The sequence below is a fragment of the Micropterus salmoides genome, unplaced genomic scaffold, assembly GCF_014851395.1.
Source record: "Micropterus salmoides isolate LMB-PRFRI ecotype aquatic unplaced genomic scaffold, ASM1485139v1 Ms_hic_scaffold_21, whole genome shotgun sequence".
NCBI lineage: Eukaryota > Metazoa > Chordata > Actinopteri > Centrarchiformes > Centrarchidae > Micropterus > Micropterus salmoides.
The window spans coordinates 12,663,319-12,677,655 of record NW_024041262.1 but is presented as its reverse complement, the minus strand read 5'-3'; the positions used below and the strand labels follow the sequence as shown (position 1 = coordinate 12,677,655).

At 39.9% G+C, this 14,337-nt stretch overlaps 3 protein-coding genes and 1 long non-coding RNA gene across 5 annotated transcripts; 2 read left to right on the top strand and 2 right to left on the bottom strand.

Moving 5' to 3' along the window:
• The first annotated feature begins 227 nt into the window (after positions 1-227).
• LOC119916510 (troponin T, slow skeletal muscle-like) lies at positions 228-2,470 on the top strand. Its single transcript, XM_038736551.1, has 10 exons — positions 228-250; positions 418-494; positions 832-847; positions 976-1,036; positions 1,140-1,256; positions 1,379-1,456; positions 1,548-1,661; positions 1,808-1,917; positions 2,111-2,201; positions 2,453-2,470. The coding sequence occupies exons 1-10, from the start codon at positions 228-230 to the stop codon at positions 2,468-2,470; spliced, it is 705 nt and encodes a 234-aa protein (XP_038592479.1).
• Positions 2,471-2,547: 77 nt separating this feature from the next.
• Positions 2,548-7,784, bottom strand: LOC119916566 (dynein assembly factor 3, axonemal-like). Its single transcript, XM_038736614.1, has 12 exons — positions 7,694-7,784; positions 7,051-7,145; positions 5,963-6,069; positions 5,772-5,865; positions 5,540-5,694; positions 5,149-5,349; positions 4,912-5,034; positions 4,703-4,825; positions 4,419-4,563; positions 3,558-3,672; positions 3,307-3,381; positions 2,548-3,096 (listed from the first exon to the last, which is right to left on the bottom strand). The coding sequence occupies exons 2-12, from the start codon at positions 7,130-7,132 to the stop codon at positions 2,955-2,957; spliced, it is 1,362 nt and encodes a 453-aa protein (XP_038592542.1). The 5' UTR covers positions 7,133-7,145; positions 7,694-7,784; the 3' UTR covers positions 2,548-2,954.
• Positions 7,785-8,528: 744 nt separating this feature from the next.
• syt5b (synaptotagmin Vb) lies at positions 8,529-14,199 on the bottom strand. Of its 2 annotated transcripts, XM_038736613.1 has the most exons (9): positions 13,054-14,199; positions 11,953-12,180; positions 10,816-10,991; positions 10,621-10,719; positions 10,281-10,448; positions 9,732-9,899; positions 9,525-9,642; positions 9,239-9,372; positions 8,942-9,151 (listed from the first exon to the last, which is right to left on the bottom strand). In XM_038736613.1, exons 2-9 carry the CDS (start codon positions 12,173-12,175, stop codon positions 8,942-8,944), a joined length of 1,296 nt encoding a protein of 431 aa, XP_038592541.1. In that variant the 5' UTR covers positions 12,176-12,180; positions 13,054-14,199. The 2 variants fall into 2 exon arrangements, with proteins under 2 accessions (XP_038592540.1, XP_038592541.1); XM_038736612.1 differs by lacking the exon at positions 13,054-14,199 and having other exon boundaries at positions 8,529-9,151; positions 11,953-12,390.
• Positions 9,137-12,070, top strand: LOC119916573. The gene is made up of 4 exons (XR_005447111.1): positions 9,137-9,283; positions 10,614-10,776; positions 10,910-11,007; positions 11,935-12,070. It is a non-coding gene; the product is annotated as an uncharacterized LOC119916573 (long non-coding RNA).
• Positions 14,200-14,337: the final 138 nt, after the last annotated feature.

Sequence of the window (14,337 nt, the reverse complement as noted above, 5' to 3'; positions counted from 1 at the left end):
TCTGCTTTTGCTGCTAAAATCCCCATAATTAAGTAAGTTTGCATAATGTAATTTTGGACAAACCCATGTTATTGGCAAATTTAAGGTGTGTTCTACAAATTCAATGCAGCTGTTACCATTTCTAGCTGAACTACATTTAAAAAATAATGAGACCTTTCATATGTCACACTAATGCTGTTGCACATTCATAACAGTTCTGATTTTTATATTTCCTCTCCAGTGTCACTATGTGTGATTTAGAAGGTCATGGGTGAGTCAGTCCAGTCCTACCTGTTAACTTTTATATTATTATTATTTATTATCATTTATAATACATAAGCTTCTGTTTTATAGCATGTCTGATGTGATCTTTAATTATTTTTTTATTTAGAGGCCATCACGAAGGTAAGGGCATTCATTCATTTAATAAAGCTGCAGTTTCATATTTTCCCTCAACTCAATCGCTCTGTTACTCTTTCTTTCTGCAGAAGAAGATGAGGAGCAGGGAGAGGGAGGTGAGACTGCGATGCTGAACTTTGTTTGCTTTGCAGCTGTGTTTTTCCAGAATCCAAATCCATGTTCAGTTGCATGATTATGCTGTGGATTTTAAATTCAAAATGAACCGGGAACTTAAAATCTTAAATTGCCCCAGGGCAATAAAAAACTCTGTTCATCTTTCTAGGATTATGAACAGGTGCCATGAACTGTGGGTTTTCTGATTTATTAAAACATCAGTCTTTGCCTATTAAAGTTAAACCAGAATTAATTTGATTTGTTGTGTTTTCAAATATGTGTATAAAAATTGAGCTGATTTGCTTTTTCATTTCTGCTCTGGCTGTGATGTTGAAGAAGAACGTCCCAAATACAAGTAAGGCTACATGGGAATACTTAACATAAAAAACTATTTACTGATTTTACCACTAAAAGTAGTAAATAAAAATAATGTGAGCAGTCAAAAAAGCATATATGTTAATATGCCTTCATATTATTTTACAGGCCACTGGTCACACAGCTCGCTGCCCCTAAAATCCCTGAGGGGGAGAGGGTTGACTTTGATGTATGCTCCTCCAAGATTGTTATTAATTGAACAATTACACAATTACAAGCCCCTAAAACAGCATTAAATAATCTTGATCAGTGTGTCTGCTGGTCCCTGTTAGGATATCCATAGGAAAAGGATGGAGAAAGATCTTCTGGAGCTGCAGACTCTGATTGATGTCCATTTTGAGCAGAGGAAGAAAGAGGAAGAGGAGCTGATTGGACTCAAAGACAGGATTGTAATGCCTTTCCCGTGTTGTTTTTCTGTTTGTCTAAAAGCGAGATTTGTCAGGATATTTATGATAATAAAGATTAAAGGGGCATGTGTGAAATTCGAGTTGACATGGTTATTGTGTTACAGGAAAGCCGCCGGGCAGAAAGAGCTGAGCAGCAGCGTGTGAGGGCTGAAAAAGAGCGGGACAGACAGACACGGATTGCGGTAATTAGGTTTTAACATTATACTTACTGCATATGATACTATGTAAATATAAGTAACGGAAACTGCAGTAATCTACTGAAGACTTCCTCAGGAGGAGAGACAGAGGAAAGAGGATGAAGAGGCCAAGAAGAGGGCAGAGGATGAGGCAAAGAAGAAGAAAGTGCTCTCTAACATGGGTGCTCACTTTGGAGGGTTCCTGGCCAAGGTCAGAATAATGTATTTGTAGGCAGGTGTGTCACTGTGTACTGCGAGTATGTGCAGGGCATATCATTTGTAGTGCCCACTGAAAGAACGGCTCTGCATGACAATCAGATTTCATGTGTGTCAAATGAGTGTGTTTGTTTCCTGCAGGTAGAGCAGAGGCGAGGCAAAAGGCAAACAGCCAGGGAAATAAAGAAGAAGACTCTGGCGGAGAGACGCAAGCCACTGGCTGTTGAGAACCTGAGAGAGGAAACCCTGAGGTCAGGTCCATTAAAGACATGCATTTTGAGTTTTGTTGCCAGTAGATTTAGGTTCATTCTAAGTAAAGGTCATTACATTTTAAACCAGCTGGGTATGTCTGACACATAGTATTTGAAGCAGCTGCAGAAAAAGTAGCTGGTGACCTTTTTTTTTTTTACTTCATCTCAAGTTGTTAATGCTGTTGTGTTTTAGAGAGAAAGCCAAGGAGATGTGGGAATGCATATACCAACTGGAGTCAGAGAAATTTGACCTGACTGAAAAGATGAGGAGGCAGAAGTATGAGGTGAGCCATTTAGCTGGGAATATACAAAACCGATATTTTAAAAATGGCTCATTCGTGACGCTTATTTATTTTTTCTTCAGATCAATGTCCTCCTGAACAGAATCCAACATGCTCAGAAATTGTGAGTCTGCTCGTCTCGATCTACCATGATGACACAACCACTGAATTGCCACTCAGTCATACTTGCTGGTAATTTCGGTGCGGAGTACGACTGTCCATAATCTACTTTACGTTTTCTTGTCTCAATGCAGCAAAAAGGTCCATGGTAAGGGGAAGGTTGGAGGACGCTGGAAGTGAACTGACACAGGAGGCACAGAGAAGACAGACAGACCAGAAGACAGTTCACTAGTTTCAGGACAAGATTGTTGCAGTGTTTATCACTTTATCTAATTGGGATTTAAATATTTAGGTGTGAAATGAATGAAATAAATTTACTTGCAATTGCATCTGTAATTATTAAAATGCATGTGTACATAAACTGAACATTTTCTATCATTCATTGTCATTCAAATTGGAAATTAAATTTGAAACATGAAATAAATCCCAGCCAATACAAACAAAACACTCACAGTTGCTACTCGCTGACTGGTAAACTCCCTTATTAAGGAAAAATAAATTCTGACTGCATAAGATCTTGTAAAATGTCTTTGCTGTGAAGCAACACCACCTTGACTATCAATCTGTCGCATATTTTGAAGGTACGGCTGCTGACAGTCGGAGCAGAGTAAACAGCTCTGCTTAAATTAACCACCTTCACTTCTTCTGTGGTATGAACACAGCATGGACGTCATCACTCTTCCCATCATGCCACGGCTCAAATTCAGCCTGGAGAGCGATGCTCACCACTTTCTTTGCAAAGCCAGCTTCTTGCTCTTTGCTCAGATCCAAAATGTACCTGATGTATACAATGACACACAAATACAACTTAAATGCAAAGACCGCTGTGACAGTATTAAGTGTTTATCAATTAACTTAAATATGTAGCAAACGTCAAATATACAAAAGAAAATACTCTGCACTCGCGAGTTACATAACATAGTCACTGTACTCCTGGTGACTGTACTGTCGCCATGGTAACAAGCACTGTTACTATAAAAACCCTCACTTGGCCAACTCCACGACGAGCACAGCGTCTGGTGCTGCAATCTGTCTTATCGTCGGGCCCAACTGGTGTACGCAGCTTTGTAGCATTGACAAAGACGGAAACAAAAACAGAGAAGTTAAATCTGGTCAGCACTCATGTCAGTAGTGTGCAGTCAAGGAGACAGGATGGTGAAAAGATCCTATTGTAGATTAAGTTACTATATTTATATTTATGAAAATATGAATTGTAATTAGAGAAAAAAAAACTCTCACCTGGCAGAGAAATAGATGGCGTTGAAGAAGTGGGAGTATTTCTGTTTTTCTGGCAGTTTGTGAAGTGAGCCCATAGGCAGGAAGGTCACAGAGATCCCGTTCAGATGCATCAAGTCTGAAGAAGATTTGAAAAAGGTCAGTGATAAAACCATCAGGTTTCACACACAGTTGCTGTTTTCTGTGTGCCAAGCATCAAAACAGGTTTCAAAAGGATGCGAAGTGATACCATACCCTGAAAAGCTTAAAGACCCGCTTTCCATGTACACTTATTTAATGTATTTAAACATGTACATTAAAACACACTGAAACAACAAATCCACAAAATCAAATTCAGTATTTCACTTTTCCACTGCGAGTTAAGCAGCTAAGGTGACACAGTGCCAGCATACAACGTGTGAACACAGAGAATGTCAACACCAAATCTGAAGGATACTTCCTGTCTGGGAATATTTATCCTCTCTACACCCACAGAGATTCCCTAAGTGTCCAGATAAGGTTATCGTTCACTTATCTATACATGCGTGAACAGTCTGTTGGATATTGGTCCAAATCAAGACACATTGTGTGCCATTTAAACCACGTGCAACACTTTCTAGATAGTCAGTCTGTATGTAATGAAACAAAATAAAGATAATCTCGACCTTGGGTTACCTAACAAATGGATAACAATGCATCATTATCAAGGCAGCTGCGTCAGTCATGCGACCAAGCAGGCGGAGGGGAGTGTCTGACCTACCGTTTTGGAGAGTCCCTGGCTGTCACCTTTGGCTTACTTTAGCTCAGTAATTGACCCTATCATGACCTGGGGAAACCTGCGTCATAGAACCCCTAAATTCCTTCACAGTGGTAATAGCCACTTACCATTAATGGTGACAGATTTCCGGTCTGTCTGTGGGGACGGCTCCTCTGCCTCTGTGTCTGACTGAGAAGTAGTGGTGCAGCCCCGTCTACTGGACAGGGACCAGAACAATGCCTGTACATTTGCAAAGGAGACATCCTGGGCTGTCTGTGGGTGTGAGTAAAGGATGAGAGGACAAAAAGCAGACATTAATATGTTATATGTACCTCAGCTGTAGGATAAAAAAGAAGACATATTATATCTATCTATAATCTAACATCCGTGCCATTACTACTGTATGTTTGACCTTGACGTGCTGCCCATTCTGTGTCTTCAGCAGGCTCTTGTCATCAGTTTCAATGCCAAAGGAGAGGTAGGGACTGGAAACAATGTCTCCCCAGTAGCCCCTGAGAGCTACTTTGTCCCCTTTCTGTATGGACACACACAAACTTAAGCTCCTTCACACCATCTTACTTGCTGCATTGTGTAGAAACGTAAAAATAGACAAACGCTTACCTGACTGAACACTCTTGAAGAGAGCAAACTTGGATTTGTTATTTGGTAGACGCCCTCCCTCATTTCGAAAGCCAAACCCCGTTCCCTCCATCGCACATATTGTTGTTTGCTGATGACGCCACACTGCAGACACAGCAGAGTCAGTCTCAGTCCTTCAGTGCAACATGTGAGCCTCCAAATTTACATCCTTCTAAATATGGGCATATTTCGACAAATAAAGGAATTATATGCAAATACCCCTTTCTCATGCAGTTTCATTGAAAGGTCCCAGTCAAAGCAGCCCCTCTTGGCGTTGTAGCGTGTCCCAAGGTGCTGCCTGACCCGATAATCCCAGGCTTTGGACATTATGATAGGAGCAGGACATTCAGATGAAGATGCTGAAGACTGAGGCTGGATCCACAATTTGAATATCCTGGCCAGTTCGTCTCGCTCCTTGAACTGTAGAAATATTCAGTGTGAAATTAGTGGACTAATTCATGGAGCACTTACATAGCCACATTTTGCCCATTATGTAGTCTTGTTTTACATGGGTTTGACTGAGCAGGTGTCAGTGTCTGATTTCAGAAAAAGATCAATCTTAATGTCTTGAAGAAACACATAGGACACGCTTGTTTGCCAAACACTGCACCTTGAGAAAAGTTGTGTTCAGACAGGAGTGTGTGGGCGTCTCCAGTGTTTCAGTAACAGACACAGAGAGCTGTGATGCTGCATGTCTCAGTGTCTCTTCAGTCTGACTGCGGATCTCACTGTTCCCAAATACCTCCAGGAAAACCTCTGTCTTCTCTGAAAATGTTAAAGGACATCATTAACATTTTTACCAAACAATTATGAAGTGAATCATTTCACAAACTCCCACCCACCATTATTTCCCATGCTTTCCTGGGGCATCAGTGCCAGGTAGAGGAGCAGCAGCTGTCTGGCTACCTCCTCCATGCTGTTTTCTATCACCCACACCTGCAGTAGAGCAGAGAGAAGACGTTTGCAGCTCACAGTAGAGCAAACTAATTTTGTTCTCAGGCGTCACATGACAGATTAAGACACTGAGGCTCACGTGAAGGCTTTCTTCATTCTGCACACCAGCAATGGTCTTCAAAATATGTCGTGGATCTCCAGTGCCAACCAGTAAAACATTCACTTCCCCTTCAAGTCTCACAGGGCCTGGGGGAGGAAAGAGAAAGCATATAGTAGTTCCAACACACCATACTTCCAGGGCTTGGTACCAAACCTCAGTACTGTTTAGCACCAACAGAAATGTTTCTGTTGCACCGGGTTTTAAAAGTTGGCATTGAAAGTGTGGTGAAATCTGTCTTGTTTACTTATTCTTTAGTCAGATATTTTAATTATATTTAAATCATGATTTTGCTAATTTATCTTTGCAAGGGTTTGGCTTTCTGAAATGAAAAATAAGCTCCTTTTTTTGGATATAATGTGGAGCATTAAAAGAAAAGCACTGAAATAAGTAAGGTATATTAAGTATCAAAAACTATGCTTAAGTGTTGTGGTGGCAGCCCAGCTGACGGTGAGTGTATTTCTCCTTTTTTCTTGTGATTCTGTTTTTCCCTTGTGTTTTGGCCTGCCTGTCTGTGTCTCCTCTGCTCCTCTATTTGCATCCACCTCTCCCTCGCCTCCACTTCCTCAACCCCTTTTTCCCTCAATAAAACCAACTTCACCTGAGCGTTGCTTTTGGGTCCTCTCTGTCCAACATACACAACACTTAAGTAATGTATTACCAGTTACTGCAGTTGTTTATCTATCATACTGTCTGCAGTGTGTTTAAGTGTTCACAAGTGATTTGACTGGTTTTGTGTGCATAGCTAAATTCTTTAAAACTCATGCTGTTTTTCCGCTTCTGTTATTGTAATCTACCAGTCTACCAGTATAACAAAAAAACAGTACCAATACCTTATAAAATACTCAATTACAGGTAAAAGTCCTGCATTCAAAATGTAAAATACACTACAAAATTAAAATGTACTTACGTTAGTTACGTTAATTCTCTAGTGAAGTAGACTAATTAAATGGAAATACTCTAGTGAAGTACATCCCTAAACAAAATGTACTCGGTTACTTTCCATCAAACCATGACTGCTCTGTGATGCGCGTGTGTAGGAGGACCACGCATCCTCGTGCCCCTCTCACCAGTTCTCAGCAGGTCGCGCGCAGGACTGAAGCCCCACCAAGTGATGCAGCCCGCGCCCTCAGATGCTCGTCCAGCACTCATCCTGTACTGTGGCCTAAAGAAAGACAAACGAAGCTGTGCACACACCTGACTGTAATGGTTCACACTAAGATATAGGCCTAGATATGATTTTATTCAAGACACAAAGGTCCATAGAGACAGCACACTACATATGTAAAAACAATACAAAACAATTAAGAATGATGCGGATGAAGCATCATTTATAGAACATATACAGGCTTCGGGTCCAGTGTTTCCAAAAGCAAGATGTATACCTTGTGTCAGTCTTAGAAACATCAACTATGGACACAATGATCATATTCTTAGACCCTGTCAGTCTGCACACGAATCTATACATAAAATTTCTTAAAACAGCGTTAACGAGACTCAACCAGTATGAGTGTCTGTTGGCACAGTCTATGGTTCAGCTTAGCACGAACGTTAACTAGCGAAAGGGTATTTGGTCGACAGAACATCAAAAATTAGCTTATCAATGAATCTGTTATCCAGAGGCACAAACCCCGTATATAACTTGAATGTGGTGATAAAACCTGTCGTACGATACCAGATACCAAATGAAACAAAAGTCATGGGAAAACTCACCTCACAGGCTGAATTATGACTGAGGAAAATTCAAAGCTAAGTTTACCGTCTGAACAGAAAGTTTGGGTTCTGTTACTAGGAAACGGTTTCTAAATGGGGAGCACAGGCGCCAACTACCGGTGACCGTAAATTAAAACAATCGATTATTATAGAGAAACATTGTTGGATATCCGTTCATCTATCTCTCATAACATTCTAGGATCATTTCTCCATTTTTATTAATTTATATTGCATAATTAAGTTACAGTTTTACAACTCAAAGTGCTCCTATATACCATTCTTATTCCAATTTGATTATGATCATAATACACCCAAACATCAGAAACAAGCATAACAACAACAACAACAACAACAAAAATTCAGCCTAAACAGACCACAACAAAAACACTCACTCAAGTGAAGCAGCTTAGCACACATACAATAGGCTATGTTATATTTAGTCACCAACAGACATTAAAACCGATTACGTACCAGCAAATTCTCAATATATCCTCATACCTGGCAGCCTGCTTTGTTGTGTCATCTAATCCTAAAATACAAATGCCTCGGCTTAATGTTGACTTTCAAGAGCGAATACCTTTAATTTTTCTTTTAACATTCTTCCAAAATTCCACAATCTTTGGGCATTTCCAGAAAGCATGAATATATATAGCTACTATACTATAGATATATATAGCTATATAGCTATAGTTACCAATTTTACATTCTAGGATACACAACTCCTACAGCTTTTATTTAATTGCTTCTCACAATTAAACAGTAAGAACATCAACTAATAATAACCCATTGAATTAAATCAACTTAAAGGTGAAAGAGTAAGCCAAGCATTGATGTGAAACTGTCCACTGTGTAGGTTTATTTTCATTTAAAAAGATCCAGAGCGTTACAACAAGCATGTTTCAGGACACCACAGCACTTCAAAATGAGCAGAAAAGCCCAGAGTAAATCTCCACATTTTACTTGGCCCATGCGCAAGCACACACAAAAGATGAACATTTACAGATACGTGTTTTCCAAGTATACAAATACAGTCATTGATTTACAGCACAAAGTAAATAATAGGGGAAGCTGACGTTTTCATGAAAACCAAATTTCAAAAATTGTCTGTACATCTCTCTCAAACACACACAAGTACACATACAATTTCTTAAAATAAAATAAATGGAAAACAAATTGAGAAAACATCAGGATTAACAAAAGGTGAAATAACTTATCAGCAGTGATTTTAAACTTAATCCAGGTGCGACACTAACGAGGTTTAGCTTTGAGTGCCGCGTCGACTTCTTCTTCTGGCAGCAGAGTGTGCCACTGGGCTACTGGACGCCTGGGATTGGCAAGCATATCTGACCAGTGGCGCAGGCCAACTCCTGTAGCTCCATAACCCATGAAGGTCTTTCCAATGGGGTCATTGCTCCCAAGTTTATCGTAGTCAAACACTGTGATGACGACCTGCACTTTCTGAAAGAAAAAAATAAGAATTTTCCACATCAACTTTTAGTGTCAGTAGCATTTCAAATTGATAATTGATATGAAGACACAGCCTACCTGTATCTGTTCAAACGGGACTTCGAAGCTGAAACTCTCATTAAAGTAAGGATTGAGCGTGTTTTTTTTGACTGTCGTCTTTTTCTTCTTAATCCGTTTCCCATTTTGCTGCAGAACGATCTTCACATACGGATCTAATGGAAGAGCAAAAGAGGGGGATATAGTTGTGTTTTGTGGCTTTATTTTACTTCCTCATCAGACTAAAATTTTTTGAAGTAGCCAATTTTTACAATGCATTAAGCAAATATCTGACAGAATGATAATAAGTTGCAGGAGGCTTAATTACCTGATAAGCCACCAACATCCATTTTCTTTAGATTCTTTGCCTCCATGATGTTCACTGTCAGTTTTCCAGCAGTGGGTACATACCGTAAAGAAATGCAAATATCGCCCAGTTTTTCTTGCTGAAAGAAAAATATTGTGGATTACCATCATGCCATCAATTAATTTAAAATGAAGAATAGACACATGGTTTAATGAAAACACAATATACCTCTTCCTTCTCACCACTCTCCAAGTCTTTCCATTGTTGCAGTGGCTGGCCCAAGTCAACACTGTTCATAGGAATCTTTATCTCACCAATCATATCATGCTTGGAGAAACGATCAAAGTCATAAACTTGCAGCACCAAAGTCTTTCCTCCCAACTCTGCGTATGGGATCTAGAAAAAGAAGGTATGACAGCATTGGGATGTAGAATAGGTGAAGGTAGATGGTAGACAATTGTATTTATATTTACATTTACAAATGTACAAATCCAGACAATAACAAAGAACATATAGCGACAGGAGACAATTAAAAGCAAACTGCGTTGTTATTTTTTGGGGAGGGATACCTTGACAGACGGCATTCAGGGAATGAAAGACTAAAGACGAGGGGAAGCAGAGACATAGGCCAAACTTCTGCCTCATGAGAGGGAAAAAGTGATATGCCATCAACAACCTGGAACACCAACACAAGCTGCGACAGAGACATAAAGACAAGAGAAAGAACAAACAAAACACAGACAAGTCGACAAAGACTCAATGTCAGATGCAGGGTACCTTGAAGATGAAAGTCTCGTTGAAAACAGGGCATAAATTCTTGCGCTGAACTTTGGTCTCGTACTTCTTCTTTTTGTCTGGCAACAAAAAGACTTTGACATAGGGGTCTGAGGTTCCCCCCATGTCCATAGCAGCAAGGTCCTGAGCCTGAATGATACCCACTATAAGCTTCAGAGGGAAGAGAACAGGTGTCAGAATGACCATTGAATGCAAAAGGTTTAAGCTGTCATGACAAGAAAATACATCTCTTTGTGATATTTGTCGAGTCCCTTTATTCTTATCATTAATATGAATGTCTTTGATGAACCTGATAATAGTTTTGTTTCCACACAGCACCTACCTGGGTATCAGTGAAGTTGTAGTCCAACGAGAACTCCAGCTTACCCACATTTTCCTGTTCTTTCTCCTGTTGCTCCCCTTCCTTCTTCACCTCACCCTCCTACAAGATCAAAAAAACATCAGTGCACTAGATATTCACCATGAAGATCTAAATCAGGTAAGACTGCACAATAATGGGTTACTGGAAATCACATACCTTCTCTCCAGCCTCTCCTTCACCTTCCTTTTCCTTTCGGCGGCGACCTGTCTTCCTCTCCCTCACTTTCTTTGGCTTTTTCTTTTTCCCAAAGCATTTTTTGAAAAGACAGAAGATGCAACACGCCACCAAAACCAGGACCACCACGACAATGGCTCCAACTGCCCACATGGGAACTGCAAAATAAAACAGGTGAATTTACTCATCAGTATTCATTGTATGCAGAAGGTTATGCCAGAAAGAAGTGGGTGTCTGATCCCCTGGTGTCCTTAACATTCACAAAAGTAACATAGTACATAGTAAAAACTTGTTGATCTCAGGATTTTCAAGAGGCCTTCAATTAGTCACATCTTGAGATTACATCCCAAAAAAGAAATCAACCTTCATAAATCAGTTTACTCTTATAATGGAAATCAATTCCAACAATATTGAACATAAACTGCTTATCCAAAGGTTGGAAACAGAACCAAGGGCGTAATGCTTGACAACTTTGAAATAAAATAGGATAATATGGAAATAAAATACAGTGCTTCTTACGACAGTGGATTGAAGTGTTCTTTTGAGCATTTCTGTGTTCTCTTTAAAAAAGTTTTAAGCACTTGTTTATCTGGGGCAGGCATGTGTGTCATCAGCAACACCCTTCATTACAATCTGATCATAACACACTCCCAGCTGGGAGGGCCCCTGCACAAACACAGTCCCCAGCATTGCAGTTTATCATTAAGTGCCTTACTCAAAGCACCTCCACCTCAAGAGTAGTTGTTAACTGAAGAGAAAACAATTCTCATGCACTTATATTTTCATGGGTATGAACATCAAAAATACTTGGTGTGATGACCCAGAAAACAAGCTTATATTCCTATAAAATCATTCTTTGTACCATGACAAATATGTCAAACACACTCTTTTCCACCTCATAATCGCGAATATCTAGAATCTTCAAGAAAGACTATATTCATTAAAAAGCTGGACTAAACTGGGAAATATAAATATGTAATACGTATGTATCATAATGTCAAATCTGGACAGGTGTGGATCACGTCTTTCAAATAATAACCAAATATACACAGGTTATTTCATAAATTAAGTTATTAATTTCTGTTGACCATGTTCACGCAGATTCTAAAGGTGGCTTACTTGGCAGATGACCAAGTTCATTCATGAACTTCTCCTTCATGTGGTTGTAGTCATGGCCAGGGTGATGTTCTGTGTGGGAGTGCTCATGGTGTTCTGTATGCGAGTGCTCATGATGTTCCGTATGGGAGTGCTCATGGTGAACGGGCTCTGTTGCTTCCTCTGGCTCTGGTTCAGACGGCTCTGCAGCCCTCCGGGCCCGGACCCCGACACTGGCCAACCTCATGTCAGCTGTCAAAACAGTGAAGTTATTCATGTGGTGTTGGTTTGTTATGTTCTCTGTCATGCTGGCCCCTACAGTGAGAGATGACACAACTTCGTATGTACGCTGTGTAATCCCTGTGTTCATGCAAGAGCATGGGACATCTCTAAGCCAGATGCTTAACATGGCTGACCCTAATCCCTCTGTTACTCTCATTTTCTCTGTCTTCTCCCCCACCCCACAACCCTCCGCTTTCACTCCCCCGTTTTTCCCATCCCCATTTTTCTCTCGTCACTGACTCTGCATGTAACTAGATTAAACTGTGGCGCTACAATATTAATCCAAAATCCCAGATCCTCAAAGCCTAAATAAAAAATCCATTGGAGAGTTTTCTAGAATAATGACTGTTTATTAAGGTATTTCGAAGGTTACATGCTGGACTATGGCCAAGATTGAAGGAAAACACAGATCTTTTATTTGTATTTCATAAAACATTTATTCTGGACTATTTAAAATATTTTTTTGTTGGAATCACAGAACTTTCTCAGAGGCAATTGTCACATTTGTCTAATTGCAGCTGCTAGAGAAAGATGAATGACATTAAAACATTATCTGTGTCTATTGACATTTATAGGAAACTCTCAGCCATTTAGTAGAGGTTGGTGATTCTGTTCAGAATCATAGGTAAGCATAGGCAAATCATTCAAATCAAAATAACCAGCCAATAGATTAACCAGTCCTTTAAAGTGGATATGTCAAAAACCAAATGTTATATCATCATTAAAAAAACCTCAATTCAAATAGTCTAGCTTTTTCCCACTGGTTTTGTATCTCTTGCAGTGTTGTGCTGTTGCACTTAATCATAACAGAAATGTTTGAAATCTTATGCATATTTACCTTACCTTGTGATAAGCTCCTTTAATTCCCTCTATACCGAATGAGCTTTGGAGCAACTTCTGGTTCAAAGTGTATTTGTTGCTGCTTCCCCTTTGGCCTGTTGCAGCCCTCACATGCCCATCATTTCTTCTGTATGCTGCAGACTCTGTCTAGCAGGCTCCCTGCAACCCTTTCCATCAAAGCTAAAGCGCTGGCAAATCTCTAGAGCAGTGTTTTGATTTAATCCCCCTTTACCCCTCCTCCCAATATTAGAATGCTGACAACACATCTGTTGCTTTAGGTCTCTGCCTGAAGAGCAACGGTTACCTTTTATTATATATCTACTCCATTGTTACAGCATTCACACATGTTCAACAATTTAAGGATTCTATTTTTGAGTAGGAAAACTGACCCTTCATTAGACCGATGAGAAATGGCAGTGGTGTTTGTGTTTATCCATTAGACTGAAGAGATTGTAGTGGTTCACTAATCCCCTCAGCATAGCTGCCCTCGCAGTCATTCGTCAAACTACCAACAACTTTCACTGAGTGTGGATATTCTATCCACCCCATCCCTTGGCTTACCATTTTACTGTAGAAAACACAGATCCGTATTTAGAGCGCTGTGAACAGTAATCCCCAGGCATGGTGCCACGTGTTTGCACGGCTACATCTGGAAATCACAGTGGCTCCAAGCCAACATGCAACAGCCTCCTCTAATAGTAAACCTACTAAACTGCAGAGGGAAACAAAATGGCTTTTCAGTGACATCAGCTAATTAACAGGGCCTTTCTCCCCTATAACGGCACTCCTCCAGATTTTAAGTATACACAATATTACTAGAGACCATTTAAATTATACCCTTATGTTTAGTAAACACTGTTGAAAAATCAAGAATTTATCCAATGTTTTCTCACAATACAATATTTGTTTCATGTATTTTGGGTGTGTTGCCGCCCTAAACTCCAGCTGACACACTAACAGTAAATTAAGACATACACCTGGTTGTGGTGCGCTCCTTGACATACTAGTGCAAGCGAATCTTATCTTTGCTGAAACATGCCATTTACTAAGCAGCAGCATGGGCATTTTTAACCACAAGCTGTCTTTAACGTTTAACATTAAGCTCCCACCCAACAGTGAGTAAGCAAAGTCCCACTGATATCTTTTACAGTGTTCTCTACGTGCAGACATGACATTAGGGAAACTACAGACAGTATGTTTAGACTTCATGACACATGAAATGACTAATCTGTCTGGACAACTGGACATAGAGTTTAACTGTTGAAACTGGTTGGAGAAAAATAAAAA